The following is a 20,892-nucleotide window of genomic DNA, read 5'->3' as shown; positions in this document are numbered from 1 at the left end:
CAAGAGAGTTGACGTGTCCTTTGGAAAGGATGTGGTGGGATGTGGGCTCTTTGCCGGGAGGGGCTGTTCCAACAAGCTCTTGCGTGATGTGCGCCTGACCTCAAGAGTTTCCTGCCGAGCTGGGCTCGGTGGCGCACGCTTGGAACCCCAGTACTTGGAAGGCTGAGAGAATTGCAGGTTCGTGGCCAGCCTCGGCAACTTGTGAGGCCCTTCGTAACTTAATAAAGCTGTTTCAAGCCGGGTGTGGTGGCGCACGCTTGTAATACCAGTGCTTGGGAGGCTGAGACAGGAGGATCGCACAGGTTCGAAGCCAGCCTCAGCTACTTAGTGAGGCTCTCAGCAACCTAGTGAGACCCTGTTTCCAAATAAAGTATAAAATAGGTCTGGGAGTGTAGCCTGGAGGTAGAAAGCCCCTGGGTTCCACCCCCAGTACCACACACACACACACACTACTTCAAAATAAAGAATTTTTTTTTTAAAAAAGGGGCTGGGGATATAGTATAGCTTGGAGGTAAAACAGCCCTGGGTTCAATCCTCAGTACCACAAAAAAGAAAGGAAGGAAGGGTTTCCTGTCCCTACAAGAGTATTTCTAGAATATTACAAATTCACAATTAGTAGAGAGAAAAACTATATTCCCGTGGCTTTAAATGAGAGAGAGATGACTTCCCCAGCTTTCCAAATGCAGATGTCCCAGACATCCCAGCCTATTTCACTGCCCTACAGAAAAGCCCAGACTTGGGTTCTCTCATATTCTGACATTCCCAACCTTTTTCTTTCCTTTTTTTTTTTTTTTTTTTGTGGTACTAGGGACTGAACCTAGAGGGTGTACCTCTGAGCTACACCCCCAGCCCTATTTTAGTTTTTATTATTTATTTATTCATTTATTTATTTATGTGGTACTAGGGATGGAACTCAGGGGCCTTTCTACCTCCAGGCTATATTCCCAGACCTATTTTATATTTTATTTGGAAACAGGGTCTCACTAAGTTGCCAAGAGCCTCACTAAGTAGCTGAGGCTGGCTTCGAACCTGTACAGTCCTCCTGTCTCAGCCTCCCAAGTGCTGGGATTCCAAGTGTGCACCACCACGCCTGGCTAGTTTTTATTTTAAAACAGGGTCTCACTAAGTTGCTGAGGACCTACCTAAGTTTCTAAGGCTGACCTTGAACCTGCGATCCTCCTGTCTCAGCCACCCAAGTTCTGGGATCACAAGCATGTGCCATCTCACTTGGTCCAATTTTTCTTATCCTTGTCAGAACAATGGAGGGGGCTGTTTTTTTTTTTTTTTAAGACACATGAAGTATTCTCCATGTATCTCTCAGTGTGCAGATGTGGATGACGATGACTGGGACATATCCTCCTTAGAGGAAGAAAGGTCTTTGGGGAAGAAATCAGGGAAAGAACAGAATCCAGCACTGGCTGTGAAGAATGAATCTAATTCTACTCAAGTACCAAGTGCCTGGGGAGCAGCCAACCCGAGGGTGTCCAAAGGAGAAGGTTCGCATCTTTATATGTGTCCACAAACTGTGCGGGTAAATTACCGGACAAAAAACACACAATTAGCATAACCAAGACCCGGATGCTTAAGCAGAGTATGTTGGCACACACCTGAAATGTGGTACTTGGAAACTCAGGTAGGAGGTCGAAGGTCGGAGGCCAGCCTCAGTAACTTACGGAGATCCTCGGCAACATAGCAGAGACTGTCTCAGAATAAATAAAATGGGGCCCGGGTTCTAGCTCAGAGGCAGGATGACCCTGGGTACAATCCCCAGAGCAAAAAATTTAAAAAGGGAAAAAAAAGAAAATGACCCTGATGCTGTACGTCATTTTAATAACATTTTAATGAGGACTGAATATGTACAACTTACTGACTTGGATATCCTTACTAATTGTTCTGATTTCATTTTAGGCCTAATCTTGTATTTTAAAAAATACTTATAGTGTTTTTCACAATACCCACACAAATACTCTCTCTTGGTGCCCATGCCCCATAGAAATTAAAATTTCTGAATGAGACCATTTGGCAGTTTTCATGTTCCTCTGCTTCCTGCTAAATATTTTTCTTGATTTTCTTCCAAGGCAAGTTTTTCTTAGAGTTTGTAATCAGCATTGTTAGTAGAAATGCCTCCTGTCCACCTGGCTTAGCGCTTGCACAAGTCCAGTAACTTAACACCCTGTCTGTCTGTCTGTCTGTCTGTGTCTATCTATCTATCTATCATCTATCAGTATCTGTGTGTGTGGTACTGGGGATGGAACCCAAGGGCTTTTTAGCTTTTTATCTCCAGGCTACACTCCCAGATCTATGTTTTATATTATATTTGGAAACAGGGTCTCACTAAGTTGCTGAGAGCCTGCCTAAGTAGCTGAGCCTGGCTTTGAACTCGTGCGATCCTCCTGTCTCAGCCTCCCAAGCGTGGGGATTACAAGCGTGCACCACCACGCCCGGCTTCTATCTTTTTTTAACCAGAAGATTGTGCTGGCGGCGGCAGCAGAGGGCTGAGGACCCCTAAACAGATTCAGACACCGAGTGGTAAATGACGATATGAAGTTATGGAGCTCCGTGGGCCTGAGAATGTGCATTTTTAACCACCGTGGCCTTCTTTTCCTCTTTCTCTCTCTCCCTCCTTAGGACGCCAAGAAAATGACTTCAGCGCATTAAAAAGCAGCTTGGTCACTCTGATGGACTGGAGTGACCCATCACGAATGGAACACATGAAAAAGCAGTTCAGTAACTTTGACTGAGCAGAGCGGCTCTCCAGAGGTAGCCACAATTCCGGCCATCCGAAGATTCTTCCAGAAGCCAGCGGTATCTCAGTAACACCCTACGAGATTCTCAAGCTCCTGCCTTACACCGTCTCCCACAATAACAAGGAGGCTGATCCAGAGAACAAGGATCTCTTTAATGGCACCAAATACAGTGTTGAAAAACAAATCATCAACAGTATTTTGAAGCATGGAAAGGTGTTTGGCCTCTGCTTCTTTAAAAATAACATGTCATTGAAGTCATAAAAAAGTGTTTTCTTCAGAACGGTACTCTAGTGTTTAGTGTATTTTGTTTAACCAGTTTTTAAGTGAAAAAAATTTTAGCAGGTTTGAGTTTTCATACAGCTTTTTTTTTTACATTTTATGTATATGGTCACATTGGAAGAGTTTGTATTATAATATTCTGCTAGTTAGTATCTTAACAGTTGAATTAGTGGAATCCGTGAAATCTTAAGAGTTAGACTGGTTATTTTTCTTATTAGAACTATAACAGTATAGCTAGGCCCATGTTAAACACATTTTCCTAAATTACCTTGATCATATTCGACCACCGGGCATGTTACTACTAAACACTTATTTTCTGCAGTATAATCTTCACCTTGGATAGTTTACAAATAAAATGTAGCTCTTTTAAGTGCCAATTAATTTATCAGAGTATGAAGAGAAAAGATGGAGTCATACTGAATCATCGGTGTATGTAGTTTTCCTGTTTTTTGTTTTGTTTTGTTACTTTTTTTAAAAAAAATTGCCCAACCCAAATTACTAAAATACCTCAAAACTAACTTAGCTATCTTCTTAAACAACGGCATTGTCAGAGGTCAGAAAGTTCATTATAAACTCTTTTTTTTCTTTGTACCTTTTTTATGCTTTGTGGTACAATCTGTATTTGTGTTTTTTTAATAACATTTTAACTAAATGTTTTGTTGAGTTGTGTTTCTCTCATTTGTCAACCTACCCAGTAAAGCCCTCCACCACACCCTGTGTCTCCTGCCGATTATTAGCAATGAATCTGAGTTCAGTTTACACTTACAAGGGGACTTGCTAAGGTGGGGGGGGGGCGCCCCGGCAGCTGTGCTATACAACACCCTGACCTTAGCAAAACCTGTTCTTACCTTCCCCGGGGCCCTTTAACATGTACCAATTCCAGAACTTTAAAAAAAAATTCTTCTGACTTCCCAGAGGGAGCATTTTATGCAAATAGGCTGACATTGTATGTATTGTTTCTAAAACTTTAATAAACGATGAATCAGATTCTCATGTGGTGGGACAGAGATCAGCAACCTGTAAAAATACTGTGCCTGCAGCCAGGAGTCCCAGTACTTGGGAGTCTCACCGAGTTGCAGAGGGCTCACTAAGTAGCTGAGGCTGGCCACGAACCAAGGTCCTCCTGTCTCAGCCTCCCCAGTGCTGGAATGATGAGCGTGCGCCCCCGCACCTGCTTCGCAAGGACTTCTTGATCCTTTGGTACTAAATATTCTACACGGTCTCTAAATGTATAGAATGTACAAGTCCTGTAAATAACCTGTTTATTTTTTATAGAAAGCCACACAGAAAAGTGATTAGTGTATAACTACGCAAGAACATTTACATCCATACAATCAACAAAGTCTTCAAATTCATATTTTAAAAATAGTTTTGGGAGTTAATTATAGGAGGGCCTTGACAGGATCACCTTGGGAACAGTCCCCTTTTATAACTCAAGGCACGGCTTGCCGGTGGAGTCCTTTCAGACGTAAGCATTCTTATCAAACTGTTTGGAAGGGTTTGTGGGTTTAAGATCTCCTTCTCCTCCATGATATTTTGTCCGAGAAGACAGGACAGAGGTGGCTCCGTTGTACACATATCCCATTCTGAAAGGCAAAAAAGACAGCTTGGTGCATTCTTTTTTTTTTTTTTTTTTTTTAATTTTGGTGGTACTGGGGATGGAACCCTTCTACCTCTGGGCTACACTCCCAGACCTATTTTTATATTTTTATTATACTAACAGGGTCTCTTAAGCAGCGAGGCTGGCTCTGAACCTGTGCTATGCTCCTGTCTCCGCCTCCCAAGTGCGGGGATTACAAGCGTGCGCCACCACGCCCGGCTACAGCTTAGTATATTCTGTTATACACACAGGACAAACAAATCGGATGAAACCATTTCTGCACGTTTCTGTCAGTAGCTAAGTTTAAATCTTCCTCTTTCTTGTTAACTTTCTTCCCTCTGCTAGTCTTGAGAAATAGTTCAGCACAGCATTTGAAAGTAGATACAAGAAACTCAAGACTTACACCTTCACTCCTTTTTATTTTTTGATGTGAAACAGTGTCTCACTAGGTTGCTGAGAGTTTTGCTAAGTTGGCGGGGCTGTTCTGGAACCTGGGATTCTCCTGGTTTAGCTTCCCAAATATCGGGATTAGAGGCACATGTGCCGCCATGATCGGCTCAAAACTATTTTTTTTAAAACTCATTTTCTGCCACACTTGGAAGGCTGATACAGAAGGATTGCAAGTTTGAGGCCAGCCTCAGTGATTTAGTAGGAACTTCAGTAACTTAGCAAGACACTATTTCAAAATAAAAAATAAAAGGGGCCAGGCATGGTGGCACATGCTTGTAATCTCCGCACTTGGGAGGCAGAGACAGGAGGATCGTGCAGGTTGGAAGCCCCTCCCTGGTTTGAGACCCTGTTTCCAAATTATAAAAAAATAGGTCTGGGAGTGTAGCCTGGAGAAGGGTTTCCAGGAACCCCAGTACCACCAAAAATAAATAAATTAATTAATTAAAAAAATAAAAGGGCTGGGGGTGTAACTTAGAGGCAGAATGCTCCTGGGTTAAATCCTCAGTACCTAAAAACTAAAAAATGAGACCATCTTCCTGGAGGAGACAGTGGTGACCTTGTCCAGCAATTCCTGACTATAGGAAAATTACAATGAAGCAGAAAGGAGGCATGTGCCTTTATATTTAGGATCATATTTCTTTTTTTTTTGGTGGTGGTACTGGGGTTCCTGGAAGCCCTTCTACTTCCAGGCTACACTCCCAGACCTAATATATATATATATACATATATATATAAATATATATATATATATATTTTTTTTTTTTTTTAAACAGGGTCTCTTACGCCAGCGCAGCTGGCTTCGAACCTGCGCGATCCTCCTGTCTCTGCCTCCCAAGCGCAGGGATTACAAGCGTGTGCCACCACGCCCGGCCATTAGGATCATATTTCTAAGTCTAGACATGGCTTTGAGCATAATAATGATGAGAACTTAAAAAAAAAGATCCTATATTCCTACCCTTCTCCTACGGTGAGTTTCTGAAGTACCTAAGGGTCACGTGAACATCCTGGAAATTGTCCCGTGCGTAATGATTTAGAATCGCATAGCACTTTTCAGCAGATAGTGTTTGCCTCATCCCCATACCTGGGTGTTTTGCTGTTATCGGATATTGAAAAGCAAAATATGATGCCACCAATTATACAGAGCGAGGCTCCTGCCCATCCGATGAACAGAGCGGCTCCTAACTCATACCTGCGAAAGACGAACACAGTATTACGGCTTGCCTGCTGGGGAGGGGGGTAGCGATAGTTAACGCTGCTCGCCAACATTTGCCAAATGTGCACTGTACTTCCTGTTGTGACAACTTGCAGTGGAAGTAGTAACACCTCTGTGTCCATAGGAGGCTTTAAACCCAAAGTGCTAAGCCGGGCATGCTGGCGCACGCTTGTAATCCCAGCATTTGGGAGGCTGAGACAAGAGGCTCACAGTTGCGTGGACAGCCTCAGCTACTTAGGCCCTTTGAGATTCAATGACACCCTGTTTCAAAATAAAGAATAAAAAATAGGGCTTGGGGTGTCGCTCAGAGGTAGAATGCCCCTGGGTTCCACTCCCAGTAATGCAAAAAGAAAAAAAAAAAAAAAAAAAAAAAAACTGTTTTTACAGCCATTACCTTTGGCTATCTCTCCACCATCCTGAGAGGAAATGAGGGTGAGGTCGGAGCCTGGGTCTCCTGACTCATCTACCACTTTTCCTCTGGCCTCTCAAGTCCCCTCCTTAACTTTCCATCCACAGGAGAAATTTCTCAGGCCCACCGTAGTTAGGAAAGGGAAGGCTGCCCTGCTGTTACTTCAGGCCAGTGAAGTGAGGTCCAGCAAGTACCTGCTATGTGAAGCAGGGTCTCACGAGGCTGCTGAGAGTCTAAGTTGCTTCAGCAACAGCATAACTCAAAGTGCAAGATGTCCATCAAGGGTCCAGGGAGAAGCAGCAGGGTCTTATTTAGCACCGCCATGTAGCAGGCAGATGAGGATGCAAGAGGAATCACTTAGTGATAAACTGCTACGAAGTACCTCCTGGTGGCCAGCCAATCACAATACTCTGCAGATGACCAGCGCCAGATGGGAAGATAAACTGGACAGTCCCTCCCTTGGGGAGGTCACCACACAAAGGTACAAAGGAGGCTACTGAACAAAAAAAGTCACTTGCAATAGAGGGCTCAAGGAAATCCTTATAGGGGAGGTAGAGTTATCCAAAGAGACAAGGGCGGAGACAAAGCCCAGAAGCCCAGGGGATAAATGTGTCCTCCTGTCTGCCCGTCCTCTTCCTGCAAGAATCAGTTGATGCTGGGGTTTTTCTTTTCTTTCTTCTTTCTTTCTTTCTTTCTTTCTTTCTTTCTCTTTCTTTCTTTCTTTCTTTTTTTAATTAAGAGCAAGTTTCACTTTTGACACAGACTCCCATTGCAAGACCAAAAATAAAAAAATAAAGTAAAAGCAAAACAAACCTTAATGGTGCTTTTCAGTATGAAATGAAGCCGGAGTGGAAGTTCATTTTGCCCAGTAGAATAGAACATGTCGAGGAGATGAGACTCGAACAGGGGTGATGGGAGCCGGGGCTCAGGGTGAGCCCCCCTGACTGGGTGCAGGGCCAGTGCAGGACTTCTGATGGGAGCCCGCACAACTGCCTGCAGTCGTCCTCAGCCTCTGTGCTACCAGCTCTGAGCTCCTGTGCCAGGCACGGCCAGGCTTTCTGGTGTGGTTGGAGAGAGGTTGGCAGAGCTCCCACCACTAACCAGAACAGGGGCAGCACTTCCGAAGGCCTGGGGATTCTCAATCCAGAAAGGGTTACGTGCACCACGCATGCAGACCGATGGCCCCTTCTTTTCTCACTCCTGTGTGGCCTTCCCTGGGCTATCAGGTGACAGAGGGGGCAAGACACAGCTAGCTACTCGGGAACACTGGTGAGGTACTCAGAAGATTCTCCAGGGATTGCTATCAGGGGCAACGGCAGAGACAGAAGGCTGGTGTCAGTGGGGAAAGTACTCAGCACACACACGCACACAGCCCAAAGAGGAGTGCAGGACACAGCTAGGAAAGAGCTGGCCAGATCAGGAGTTCAAGACAAGGTTTGCATCTAAAAAGGATGCCCTGAGCTGGGCGTGGTGGCTCATGCTGGCGGTCCCAGTACTTGGGGGGCTGAGACAGGAGGATCGCAGGTTCATAGTCGGCTTCAGCTAATTAGCGAGGGCCTCTGCAACTTAGTGAGATCCTGTTTTAAAATAAAAAATAGGCCTGGGGCTCAGCTTGGAGGTAGAATGCCCCTGGATTCAATTCCCAATACTGCAAAATAAATAAATAAATAAATAAATAAACAAACAAACAAATAAATTAGGGCTGAGGGTGTAGCAGTTCAGAGGTGGAATGCTCCTGGATTATATCCCTAGCACCAAAAAAAGGAGAAAAAATATCTCAGTAACTGGGCTCTTGGGAAACAGAGAGACAAAAAAAAATTTTGCAGATTATAGGCCAGTCTGCAATAACTTAGACCCTGTTCAAAATAAAATAGCCAGGCGCCATGTCACACACCTGTAATCCCAGTACTTGGGAGGCTGAGACAGAAGGGTCGCAGGTTCTCCACAAATTGTGACACTTTAATCAACCTAGAGAGACCCTGTTTCAATATAAAAGTAAAATAGGGATAGAAGTATAGCTCAGAGGCGACAAACAGAAAATAGGCCGAGTTGTAGGTGCCTTCGGCCCCTTTACACAACTGAAGTCCTAGGGTGAGCGGCTGGCAGATCTGTCCGCCTCATCCTTTGATGGCTAACGGCCATCACTGTAGGACCACAACTCTCCAATTTATCACGCTTTCTGTTTCTCTCTTTCTTTCCCCTCTCGGAGGCTACACTGTCTTCTCTCCCAAAAATGCCTTAGTATTACTTTTAGTGTAAATATACCCTGAAAAAAAAGTCCAAGATTTTTCTTAACACACTGAACTTTACTAAAATAGGATGCCACTGCCAGGTACCGTGGGTGCTTAGGAATAAGCCCCTAGTTACTAGTGGTGGCCAGGTGAGCGATGACGGGATGGAAATCATAAGCTGCAGCTCAGCACCATGAATTCACTGAAAGGAGCATTGTAGACACCAGCACAGTGCTATTTTTAATTTTTTTTTTTTTTTTTTTTGCGGGTCTGGGGATGGAAGCCAGGGGCATTTGACCTCCGAGCCACACCCCCTGCCCTGTTTTTATTCTTTATTTTGAAACAGGGTCTCACTAACTTGTCGAGGGCCTCACTAAGTAGTTGAGGCTGACTGCAAATCGCAATCCTCCGGTTTCAGCCTCCTAAATGCTGGGATTACAAGCGTGTGCCACCACACCCAGCTCTATTCCTTTTTTATTTACTTATTTTATTTATTTATTTATTTATTTATTTATTTTGGTGGTACTGGGGGTGGAACCCAGAGGCTTTCTACTTCCGGGCTATACTCCCAGACCTATTTTATATTTTATTTGGAAACAGGGTCTCACTAAGTTGCCGAGAGCCTCACTAAGTAGCTGAGGCTGGCTTCGAACCTGCGCGGTCCTCCTGTCTCAGCCTCCCAAGCGCGGGGATTACAAGCGTGCGGCACCACGCCCGGCTTGTGACTGGTTCTTTCAGAGATATTTTCTTCATTTTCTTGCAAGACACGTACTGCAGTTCACTTCCATGAGGTGTGTCACCTGGCAAACCCTGACTTGATTACTGAAAGGCAGGCCTGGGAGAGACAACAATGGGGTATCCATGAGGAGGCTGGGCTCCTCTGCCTCTCCTTCTGCTCTGCCGAGAAGCTTTTCTTCACTTCTGGAAGTGCTCAGGAGCTGCTTTCGACACGACGGGCGGGAAGACTATCCAACTTTCAGATGACCTGTTACAGGTCTTGCTTTTGCCAACAACATCCTCTCGGCCCTGGGCCAGCTCTCCCGCCCAGTGTAGTGCAGCCTTATTATTACCATCACCACAGTTTCCTCTTCATTCTGAAAAGTGACACGTCCACTCAATACCAGACAGCTTCGAGGTCATGAGGGTAAGGACAGAACTCGGTTTCTATGTGAGAACGCCGATTTTGGAGTCATCTCTGTCGATGGGTCTCACCAAAAGCTGCCCATGTGATTTCAATACATTTGTCTCTGAGTATGACTTCAGGGAGCCAGTAATAGGGAACAAGTTTACTTTTATCAGAGAAATAAAAACGTGAATAATTGCTTAAAAATTTCCCCTAAAATAAGCCAGAAAGATCTAAGGCATTAAAATGTGTAATTAAGCTGGGCACGGTGGTGCATGGTTGTAACCCCAGCATTTGGGAGGCTGAGACAGGAAGATCACGGTTCGCCGACAGCTTCGGCTACTTAGTGAGGTCCTTGGCAACTCAGTGAGACCCTGCTTCAAAATAAAGAATAAAAAATAGGGCTGGGAGTGTAGCTCGGAGGTAGAATGTCCCTGGGTTCCATCCCCAGTAACACACACACACACACACACACACACACACACACACACACACACGTGCTCGATTAGCTATTGGTTAAAGACACTCGTGTGGGCCTGGCGGTCCCTGGAACTCAATGCCTGTTGAGATGCTGGAACACGCTCGATGGCCTTGACTCCAACATTTTGTACAGCAGCTCACGTGAAGCCCTGTGACCTTCACAGCACCCCTAACAGGGACGGGGCTGCCGGCATGGTGGCACAGCCCTACGATCCTAGTACTCGAGCGGTTGGGACAAGAGGATGGCAGGTTCGAGGCCAGCCTCAGCAACTTGGCAAGGCTCTCTTTCAAAATAAAAAGTAAAAAGGGCTGGAAGTGTAACTCGGAGGTAGAATGCCTCTGGGTTCAATCTCCAGTAGCAGTAATAATATAAAATAAACCCCAGGCTCTTTTAACTATTGTTCTATCTCCTTTCATGCACACCTTAGCTAAGTAAGATACTTTTTTTTTTCTGGTACTGGGTATTTAACTCAGGGGTTCTACCTCCAAGCTATACCCCCAGCCCTATTTTATTTTAAATTTTGAAATAGAGTCCTGCTAAGTTGCTGAGGCTCAAGCTAAGTTGCTGGGAGTAGCTTCAAACCTGCAATTCTCCCGCCTCAGTCTTTCAAGTACTATAATTACAGGCACCACCACACACAGCTTTATTAATCTTTAAAAAAAATAATCAATACAATCTACCTCATTTCAAAAAGAGAGGATCTCTCTCTCTCTCTCCCTCCCTCTCTCCCTCTCTCCCTCTCCTTGCCTGGCTCATTAAGTTCTCAGTGGCTCAAGAGCACTAGGGTGTGGAATTTTTCCTAAACGCCCTGAGGTCTTTTCACCCAGCACAGAATAGGTGAGGGTAATAATTAAAATCAGAGCATGCAGGAGCTAAAAGAGGACTGAGAAGCCCCTCCAAAAATAAAGCAAAAACGACTGAAACACACAAACGTAGCTCATTCTTTTAAGATCCCCAGAAATAAAGTGACCTTAATAAAGGTCATATACCCAAGAAGTTCTCTTCCTCACTTTAATCAAGAGTGGTGATTGCCAAAATAAATATTCTAGTTACCTTAAAATCTAGGAAGTGGACTCATGTTATCACTGGTAACATTTCAAAATTGAACTCCATTGGTAAGCCAGCCTTCCCGAGCTCACTGCCTTAAGTCAGCTCCCAACCCTCAAAGCAAGGACTGTATAATCCAAGCTCTATATACCTGGCAAGAATGGGTTTCATATAAATAAGTATCCTATAAGAACTATCTACAAGCCGGGCGCGGTGGCTCATGCTTGTAATCCCAGCATTCGGGAGGCGGAGACCGGAGGATCACGGTTCACCAACAGCCTCAGCTTCTTAGGGAGGCCCTTTGCAACTCAGTGAGACCCTGTTTCAAATAAAGAATTAAAAATAGGGCTGGGGGTGTAGCTCGGAGGTAGAATGCCCCTGGGTTCCATCCCCAGTACCCAAAACAAAAGAACTACCTACAAAAACGTTGCCCTCAATATTCCACAACCTTTTCTTCTTCCCCTTCCCCACCCCCTTCCCTCCTCCTCCTCCTCCTCCTCCTCCTCCTCCTCCTCCTCCTCCTCCTCCTCTTCCTCCTCCTCCTCCTCCTCCTCCTCCTCCTCCTCCTCCTCCTCCTCCTCCTCCTCCACGTTACTGGGGATCAAACCCAGGAGTATTCAGGAGTTCTACTTCTGAGCGACTCCCCCATCCCTATTTTATTTTTATTTTATCTTTTTTGGGTTGACAAGAGTCTCGCTACGTGCTGAAGCTGTCCTGGAACCTGCGACTGTCCGCGACTGTCCTGTTTCCACCTTCCTAGTATTCGGTTTACAGGTGTGAGCCACCATGCTAGGCTTATTTTATCTTTTTTAAGAGATAAAAATGTCACAAGGTTTTATTTGATGCTATACATTGTTTAAAGGTAAATTCAAGAAATATATTTAGGCAACAAAAAGTGCAGAAATGAATTTACAAAGAGATGTAAAATTAATCTTTTTAAATCCTCCTGTCTAACTGAAGTTGTGTAGCCTTTGACCAACACCTGCCTACTCTGTTATTTTCTCTGATCCTCCAGAAGCAGGGCTACTATCTCTGTTACCTAGGTGAGGTGATCACATCTTCCTAAGACCACAGAGCAGCCAGGGCCCGGGCCAGAGCCAGGATTTGAGCAAAGCTCCAGTCCTCACTCCAACCGTGGCAGGGCCACCGCCTCTCACAGCGCACCAGGTGACCAGCGGGTATCTTCACAGGTGTCTAAGCGGGTATCTTCACAGGTGTCTAAGCGGGTATCTATCTTCACAGGTGTCTAAGCGGGTATCTATTTTCACAGGTGTCTAAGCGGGTATCTATCTTCACAGGTGTCTAAGTGGGTATCTACTTTCACAGGTATCTAAGCAGGTATCTTCATAGGTGTCTAAGCGGGTATCTATCTTCACAGGTGTCTAAGTGGATATCTATCTTCACAGGTGTCTAAGCAGGTATCTATCTTCACAGGTGTCTAAGCAGGTATCTACTTGCACAGGTGTCTAAGCAGGTATCTTCACAGGTGTCTAAGTGGGTATCTACCTTCACAGGTGTCTAAGCGGGTATCTATCTTCACAGGTGTCTAAGCGGGTATCTATTTTCACAGGTGTCTAAGCGGGTATCTATCTTCACAGGTGTCTAAGTGGGTATCTACTTTCACAGGTATCTAAGCAGGTATCTTCATAGGTGTCTAAGCGGGTATCTATCTTCACAGGTGTCTAAGTGGATATCTATCTTCACAGGTGTCTAAGCAGGTATCTATCTTCACAGGTGTCTAAGCAGGTATCTACTTGCACAGGTGTCTAAGCAGGTATCTTCACAGGTGTCTAAGTGGGTATCTACCTTCACAGGTGTCTAAGCGGGTATCTATCTTCACAGGTGTCTAAGCGGGTATCTATCTTCACAGGTGTCTAAGCAGGTATCTTCATAGGTGTCTAAGCGGGTATCTGTCTTCACAGGTGTCTAAGTGGGTATCTATCTTCACAGGTGTCTAAGCAGGTATCTATCTTCACAGGTGTCTAAGCAGGTATCTACTTGCACAGGTGTCTAAGCAGGTATCTATCTTCACAGGTGTCTAAGCAGGTATCTTCACAGGTGTCTAAGCGGGTATCTATCTTCACAGGTGTCTAAGCAGGTATCTTCACAGGTGTCTAAGCGGGTATCTACTTTCACAGGTGTCTAAGCGGGTATCTTCACAGGTGTCTAAGTGGGTATCTATCTTCACAGGTGTCTAAGCAGGTATCTTCACAGGTGTCTAAGCGGGTATCTATCTTCACAGGTGTCTAAGCGGGTATCTATCTTCACAGGTGTCTAAGCGGGTATCTATCTTCACAGGTGTCTAAGCGGGTATCTATCTTCACAGGTATCTAAGCGGGTATCTTCACAGTTGCCAACTATTCATGGAAACTTAAAAACCATCCACAGTATGATGAATTATCATGTTAGCCAAGGTACATTACGATCTTGAACACCGCATTTCCTCAGAATTAGAGTCCAGTTCAAAGACAAATCTATTGCTTGGCAACTATTTATCTCCCCCATTAGCGTGGATAACTGGGGCTCAAGCTGGCCTTGATCTTCAGGGCTCTTCAGGGCTGAGTTGTAACACTCACAGATGACACGATGACACGTCTACATGTGAACTCTGCAGTCTGAATAAACTGACAGTGCGGTGAGGGCTGTACTTTAAGACAGGAAATTTCTAAAGCAGCAGATATTTTTCCGAGATAGTATCTGGGGTTGAGGCAGTATGCTGAACCCAGGTCAAGAATCCGGGCGGATGCGTGTGTGTGCGCACCTCGCTGTGTTGAACCACACGTACCCAGATGGGCTTGCAGCCAAAAGAAGGTAGGCTCAATTAAAAGTGTATCTTATATTTTATTCAGAATCCTCAGCAGCCTCCTGAAAAACATTTTAGGATCAAACTAGGAGAAGACTTATGTAGGATAAGTTCTCATAAAAGCCGGGCGTGGTGGCGCACGCTTGCAATTCCAGCATCTGGGAGGCTGAGACCGGAGGATCATGGTTCATGGACAGCCTCAGCTACTTAGTGAGGCCCTCTGCAACTCAGTGGGATCCGGTTTCAAAATAAAGAATAAAAAATAGGTCAGGGGCTGTAGCTCGGAGGTCAAATGCCCCTGGGTTCCATCCTCAGACCCATACAAACAAAAAAACAAACAAAAAAACCAACTTATGAAGCCAGGCGTGGTGGTACACATCTGTAATCCCAATACCTGGGAGGCTGAGACAAGAGGATCACAGGTTTGAGGCCAGCCTCAGCAACTTAGTGAGGCTCTGTAACTTAGTGAGACTCTTTCAAAGTAAAAGAATAAAATAGGACTTGGGGTGTAGCTCAAAGATAGAAGATAGCTCCGGGTTTTACCCCCAGTACCTCCCCACCCCATACACACACACCTATCTCGTTGACAGTTTCCAGTTATCACTTATCTCTAACTCAGTGCCATGACATTGGTGACCGGAAATTAAGAAACACAATTAGGAAGGTAAGTCCTAAGAAGCTAAGGTACTTTTCATTAAGTTTCATGCTAGGTCCCTTTCAACCCGTCCTTTACTTTTTTTTTTTTTTTTTTTTTTGGTGGTACTGGGGGTGGAACCCAGATGCTTTCTACCTCCGGGCTATACTCCCAGACCTATTTTCTATTTTATTTGGAAACAGGGTCTCACTAAGTTGCTGAGAGACTCACTAAGTAGCTGAGGCTGGCTTCGAACCTGCACGATCCTCCTGTCTCAGCCTCCCAAGCGCGGGGATTACAAGTGTGTGCTCCACCACGCCCGGCTCGTCCTTTACTTATAAGAGCCATAAAACTGTCATAAAACAATGATCTCTTCCCCTCGGCGTCCAATATTCCAACATACCGACCTCTAAAGCTTGTCTTAACTACCTAAGATCGTGTCCTGCTACAATAATATATTCTGCATAAGGGTCAGTACCTTCAGAAAACAGCTAACACAGTGCAGAAAGGATAAGAAACAGCTTCAGCGTCGCACATTTAAGTGGCAGACGGGGGGTTACTTTCAGGCAGCCTGGATCCAGAGCCCAGACACTGGGCTACGCTGCCTCTGCTCCCCATGCCCGCAACCATATCCCGATAGGCCTGTGGTCCCCACTGTAGAAGAGATGCTGTCATAGACACAGAACACCACCCGGGGAGCTCAGAAACTAGTGTTCAGAGTTGATGTCACTGAGCCCTGAGGGTTGGAAGCTCATCAACAGATAAAGACATTGTAATGGATTTGCTGGGCGGTCACCTAGGCAGGTAGAGTGTGGCTCGAGAAGGTGGGCCCCGCACTGTGCAGCCCTGGGGATCACAGATGGTTCCTCCTCCTCTTGTTGCCCCCGTGGCATAAGGAGCAGAGCCCATGCGCTCTCCCTTTCTCCAATTCCTGTTGCCAGGCCTCGAGATCACACGAACCCAGAACTTGCGAGGAAACTGTGAGCCAATAAATCTTCTGTCCTGTAAACTGTACGGTCAGGGTTTTTAGGTAATGGCAGTGGGAGTGCTGGCGGAGACACCGGCAGACGATGACAGTCCCGCTGGCTTGCCATCCTTGGGGTGACGGTCGTGCGTGTGGCAGGGACAAGCTACGAGAGATCCCACCATTAGCAGCATGAGTGCGGCTACTTCTAGAGGCTCCTGGCTGGTCTGGGAGATGCTAGATCACCCAGGAGGATTAGGAGGGAAGCAAGGCGCACAGGGAGCACTCGGAGGGTGCAAGTCCTGAAGGACGGCCAGGACGTGGGCCAGGGATGGGAGCTGAACTGCCAGGAAGCTGGGCAGTTTTCCATGAATTAATACAAACAAAAGAGGGCTGCAAAGCACTTGGTATGCAGGCAGGTTTTTAAGGCCGGCTAGCATCACAAAGGCATCAGTGGAATTCCAGGGATCGGAATTGGCCTATACTGCTTAGGGACAAAGTAAAGTGAGGAATAACACCATTTTATTTTATTTTATTTTATTTTTGTGGTGGTACTGGGGGGTGGAACCCAGGGGCTTTCTACCTCCGGGCTACACTCCCAGACCTATTTTTTATATTTTATTTGGAAACAGGGTCTCACTGAGTTGCTGAGAGCCTCACTAAGTAGCTGAGGCTGGCTTCGAACCCATGCTATCCTCCTGTCTCAGCCTCCCAAGTGCTGGGATTACAAGCGTGCGCCACCACGCCCGGCTGAATAACACCATTTTAATACTTGATTTGCTTTCTTCTTCTTTTTTTTTTTTAATTCAGGGGCATTCTACCTCTGAGCTATACCCCTAGCCCCATTTTATTTTTTATTTGGAAACAGAGTCTCACTAAGTTGCAGAGGGCCCCACTAAGTTGCTGAGGCTGCCACTGAACCCAGGATCCTCCAGTGTCAGCCTCCCAGGCACTGGGATTACAGGCCTGCACCACCACACCGGGCTGCTTTGTGCTTTACACTTGGCACTTATGTGGAATCTCCCAGGAATCTATGTGCTCCTCAGCAGCATTAATTCATTCTCCAAATAATCTCATGAGTAAAGTAAACTTAAACATCCTTAAGGTAATAAGTCATTATCAGGTTAGAGAAGAAAGTGAGATATCTTAATAGGGTCACCTGCTGAGATCAATATTCTTTACAATCTCACTTAGGAAAATCTATATAATCCAGGAGTCTACTTTGTGATTGGCTATTCTCCATTTAACTTGACGGACAATAAGAATATTAATCTGCAGCAGGTAGTTGTTGATTTCTTTTTTCTTCTTCTTTTTCCTTTCTTTCTTTTTTTAAGGGTAGCTGGGAGTTGAACCTGGGCCTGGTACAGGCTGAGCACGTACTCCACCCCTGAGCCACACCCCCAGCCTGGCAGCTCTGTATTCCTAACCACTAAAGAGCCACAGTGGTGAAAGGACTCGACCTAAGTAGAGCTTAAATCCTAAAGTAGACGTCAGATATGCCAGGAATGAAGAGTGTTCCATGGTTTTGAAAAGACCGAAAACAGAGAAGCCCAAAGGTTAAGAACCAAACAGGAGACCCAGGCAGTAAGGACAGATCTCGTCTGAAGGAAGAGAGTAAGTCTAAGATCACAATGTTCTGTTTTCTCGAATAGGCCATTGGCTAAGTGCTCTGACTTTGCCTCAATTGCAAAGCTATTTCTTTATGTCAATCCATTCTTCCTTGGAATAGCTTATTTAAGAAAATAAAGCAAGATATTCAGGAAGCTAGTGGTCTGAACAACAAACCCATGTTGGGTAATAATGGGATCACTCTGGTATGTGGAATTGTGCTCTGGGCTACCTATTACCAGAAGCTTGTGTAGGAGGGTAGTTTTTTTTTTTTCTTTTTCTTGTCAGATTTGGTAGATTTTGTTTTAATAAAAAGGAGGAAGTTGGTATGAAACAGCGTAAAGGGAAGAATGGAGAAATAGTTTTCCAGGCTCTGCAGAAGCCCATGCTTAGAGTCATCAAACAACTATAACATCAACGGAAGAAAGCAAAACAGATGGTAACAATGGGGTGAATGCAGAACAGTTACATGAGACCCTTTGGAGACCCCAGTTCTGTCAAATGTAACTTGGAAGAAAAATCATCCCAGACTCATGGTAGAAACGCAAAGGTTTCAGAATAAGTAGCCCATGGACATACAGCACACAGTGCCGGTGTCAGGGTCTTAACTCCAACACCAGAAGGCACTCGTTATTTTTCTCATCAACAAAGAGCTTACTGCATTCCCTGCACACAGTAGGAACTTAGCTGATGAGCACTTGGGCAGCCAACACGTGCTTTACACAGGAATGTCCTGGAAATCTACCAAGATCTAAGTGCACAACACAAAAGTCTTAATGAAAATCAGCAGCAGCAGCACCAACATGCTCTGGGGCTTCAACTGTTTTTCAACATGTTTTAGAGTTTGGGGACTGGAGAGTGATTCAAACTTGAGCTTGTTGCAGACAAACAGCTGTCTCCCACATCCACGGGCTACGGTGCCACCTTCCTGGCTGGAGTGGGAGATGGCATGTGGGTTAGGTGGGTTTTGTTAAGATTAATCTCTGATGATAATGGGGAGAGAAGAGCCCACCTGCCTCCCGGCCCCACCCTCCTCCGACTGCTAAGACAACAGAAAGCTTTTCTGCCTTCCTTTTCTGCCACCCTGGAAGGACCAGCTCTGTAGCAGCAACCTCACTTCCAGGCACCGCACTAGGCAGAGAAGACAGAGTTGAAAGAGATGTTCCCTGACCTCAAGGAACTTACTTAATTTTCAAGTGGACCAAGTAAGACACCAAAGGAATAGCAAAAACTTTCCTATAACCACATCCTCCAAGCCCAGCTCACCCAGGACTGGCCCAGCCATGAGCTTTGACTCCCCTAAACATCCCTAAGTTCTTGTAAAAATGCAATAGAAGGCAGCAGTTATTAAATTCTACCAAATGCCAACCGGAGAAGGGCTATGCCCTAGTACGCACCAAATCAAAATCTTGCTTTAATGACAATGGTAGCTGGGTGTGGTGGCGCATGCTTGTTATCCCAGTAATCAGGAGGCTGAGACGGGAAGACATTTGAGGCCAGCCTCAGCTACTTAATGAGACCCTCCATAACTTAGCAAAACCCTGTTTAAAAAAAAAAAAAAATATGCTGGGCGTGGTGGCGCATGCTGTAACCCCAGCGCTTGGGAGGCTGAGACGGGAGAATTGCACAGGTTCGAAGCCAGTCTAAGCTACTTAGTGAGGCTCTCAGCAACTTAGTGAGACCCTGTTTCCAAATTAAATAGAAAATGGGAGTGTAACCTGGGGATTCCACCCCCAGTACCACAATAAATAAATAAATAAATAAATAAATAATAAAATAGGGCTGGGGGTGTGGCTCAGAGTTTGAATGCCCCTGGGTTCAGTCCCCAGCACCATAACTAATTAACTAAATAACTAAATAAATAGATAAATAAAAATTATAGCTAGGCATAATGGCACACAGCTGTAATCCCAACACTTGGTAGACTGAGACAGAAGGATCACAGGTTTGCAGCTAGCCTCAGCAATCCAGTGAAACCCTGTTTAAAAAAAATTAATAGGGCTGGAGGTGTAATTCAGAGGTAGAATGCCCCTGGGTTCCATTCCCAGTACTACAAAATAAAAAGTAAAAATAAAAATGATGACATTTCCAGACCTAAGAAGCCATTTATTCTGTGTTGATAGCCAAATAGCAGTTTGTTAATTTCTGAATTTCTTTGCCTGAACATGATGCTTAAATCACGATGATCAAGCCAGACATGGTGGCACAGGCTTGTAATCCCAGTACTTGGGAGACAGGAGGCTCTAGGTTCACAGCCAGCCTCGGCTACTTAGTGAGGCCCTCCGCAAATTAGTGAGACCCTGTTTCAAAATAAAGAATAAAAAAATTGGGCTGTGGGTAGAGCTCAGAGGTAGAAGTAGAATGCCCCTGGGTTCCTTCCCTAGTACCACACACACACACAAATCATGATGATCGATTTGTTGGTTTTTATAAAAGCATGCTTTATTTAAATGAGGTCTTTGAATTCCCGTGGATGTTATATGCCGTTTTTATGCGTTTTTTTTAGGGGGATAGTGGAGATTGAACTCAAGGGCATTCTATCTATGAGCTAGACCCTTAGCCCTTTTTATTTTTTTATTTTGAAACAAGGTCTCACCAAGTTGCTGAGAGTCTTAATAAGTTGCTGAGGGTCTTGCTAAGTTGCTGAGGCTGGCTTCGAACCTGCTATTCTTTTGAGTATGTGTTATTATAGGTGTGCACCACAATGTCTGGCTTGTACTTTTAATTACATAAGGTAAATTGGCAGATTGTAGATTTTGTATTTTTAAGTTAGTGCAGAAAAGAGCTAATAAACACATCTACATCTTATTTTATGTCCCAGAATTTAAAAACCTGTGTTTACACACATGCGTGCACATACACACACACACACACACACACACACACACACATTATAAACCTATATACACTCTCTTGATTCTCACTCTACAAAAGGAATACTGTTATGCCTATTTAACAAATGAAAACAGACACAGAAAGAATAGGCAGAGATTTTTAAAAAGGAATGCTAAAATAGTAACTAACAATGAGATAATTTGGGGCCTCTGGCCCCAAACCTGGGTGGGTGGGCAGGCGCTGGCGGGGCACCCTTCGGCGACCCCCTCCCCAGCTGGAAGAACCCTGTGGTCCAGCCCTCTGTCCCCGACCCTGGGTGGGTGGGCAGGCACTGGTGGGGTACCCCTAGCTGACCCCCTTTCCACCCAGAAGGATTCTGTGGTCCGGGCCTCTGGCCCCGACCCTGGGCGGGTGGGCAGGCGCTGGCGGGGCACCCCTAGCTGACCCCCTTTCCACCTGGAAGGACCC

The 20,892-nt window shown here is 45.2% G+C and overlaps 2 protein-coding genes across 5 annotated transcripts in view; one reads left to right on the top strand and one right to left on the bottom strand.

Annotated features, from left to right (window-relative positions):
* The window catches only part of DZIP1 (DAZ interacting zinc finger protein 1), a gene marked incomplete at both ends in the record, with an annotated part of 59,467 nt that extends 56,726 nt beyond the window's left edge, over nucleotides 1-2,741 (top strand). Inside the window, 2 exons of the mRNA XM_080689493.1 lie at nucleotides 1,322-1,496; nucleotides 2,629-2,741. Of these exons, the coding sequence (XP_080545619.1) occupies nucleotides 1,322-1,496; nucleotides 2,629-2,741 (288 nt within the window). The remainder of the gene's footprint in view (nucleotides 1-1,321; nucleotides 1,497-2,628) is intronic.
* A 1,747-nt stretch (nucleotides 2,742-4,488) lies between these two features.
* Nucleotides 4,489-20,892, bottom strand: part of CLDN10 (claudin 10) — a gene marked incomplete at both ends in the record, with an annotated part of 124,887 nt that continues 108,483 nt past the window's right edge. For 2 of the 4 annotated variants that reach the window (XM_080689571.1, XM_080689570.1), the window contains 2 exons: nucleotides 4,489-4,612; nucleotides 6,158-6,265. In XM_080689571.1, the coding sequence (XP_080545697.1) occupies nucleotides 4,489-4,612; nucleotides 6,158-6,265 (232 nt within the window). The remainder of the gene's footprint in view (nucleotides 4,613-6,157; nucleotides 6,266-20,892) is intronic. The other 2 variants (XM_080689573.1, XM_080689572.1) reach the window with 1 other exon arrangement.

This window comes from Muscardinus avellanarius (assembly GCF_963383645.1).
Source record: "Muscardinus avellanarius genome assembly, chromosome: 2".
NCBI lineage: Eukaryota > Metazoa > Chordata > Mammalia > Rodentia > Gliridae > Muscardinus > Muscardinus avellanarius.
This window is presented reverse-complemented; position numbering and strand designations above follow the sequence as displayed.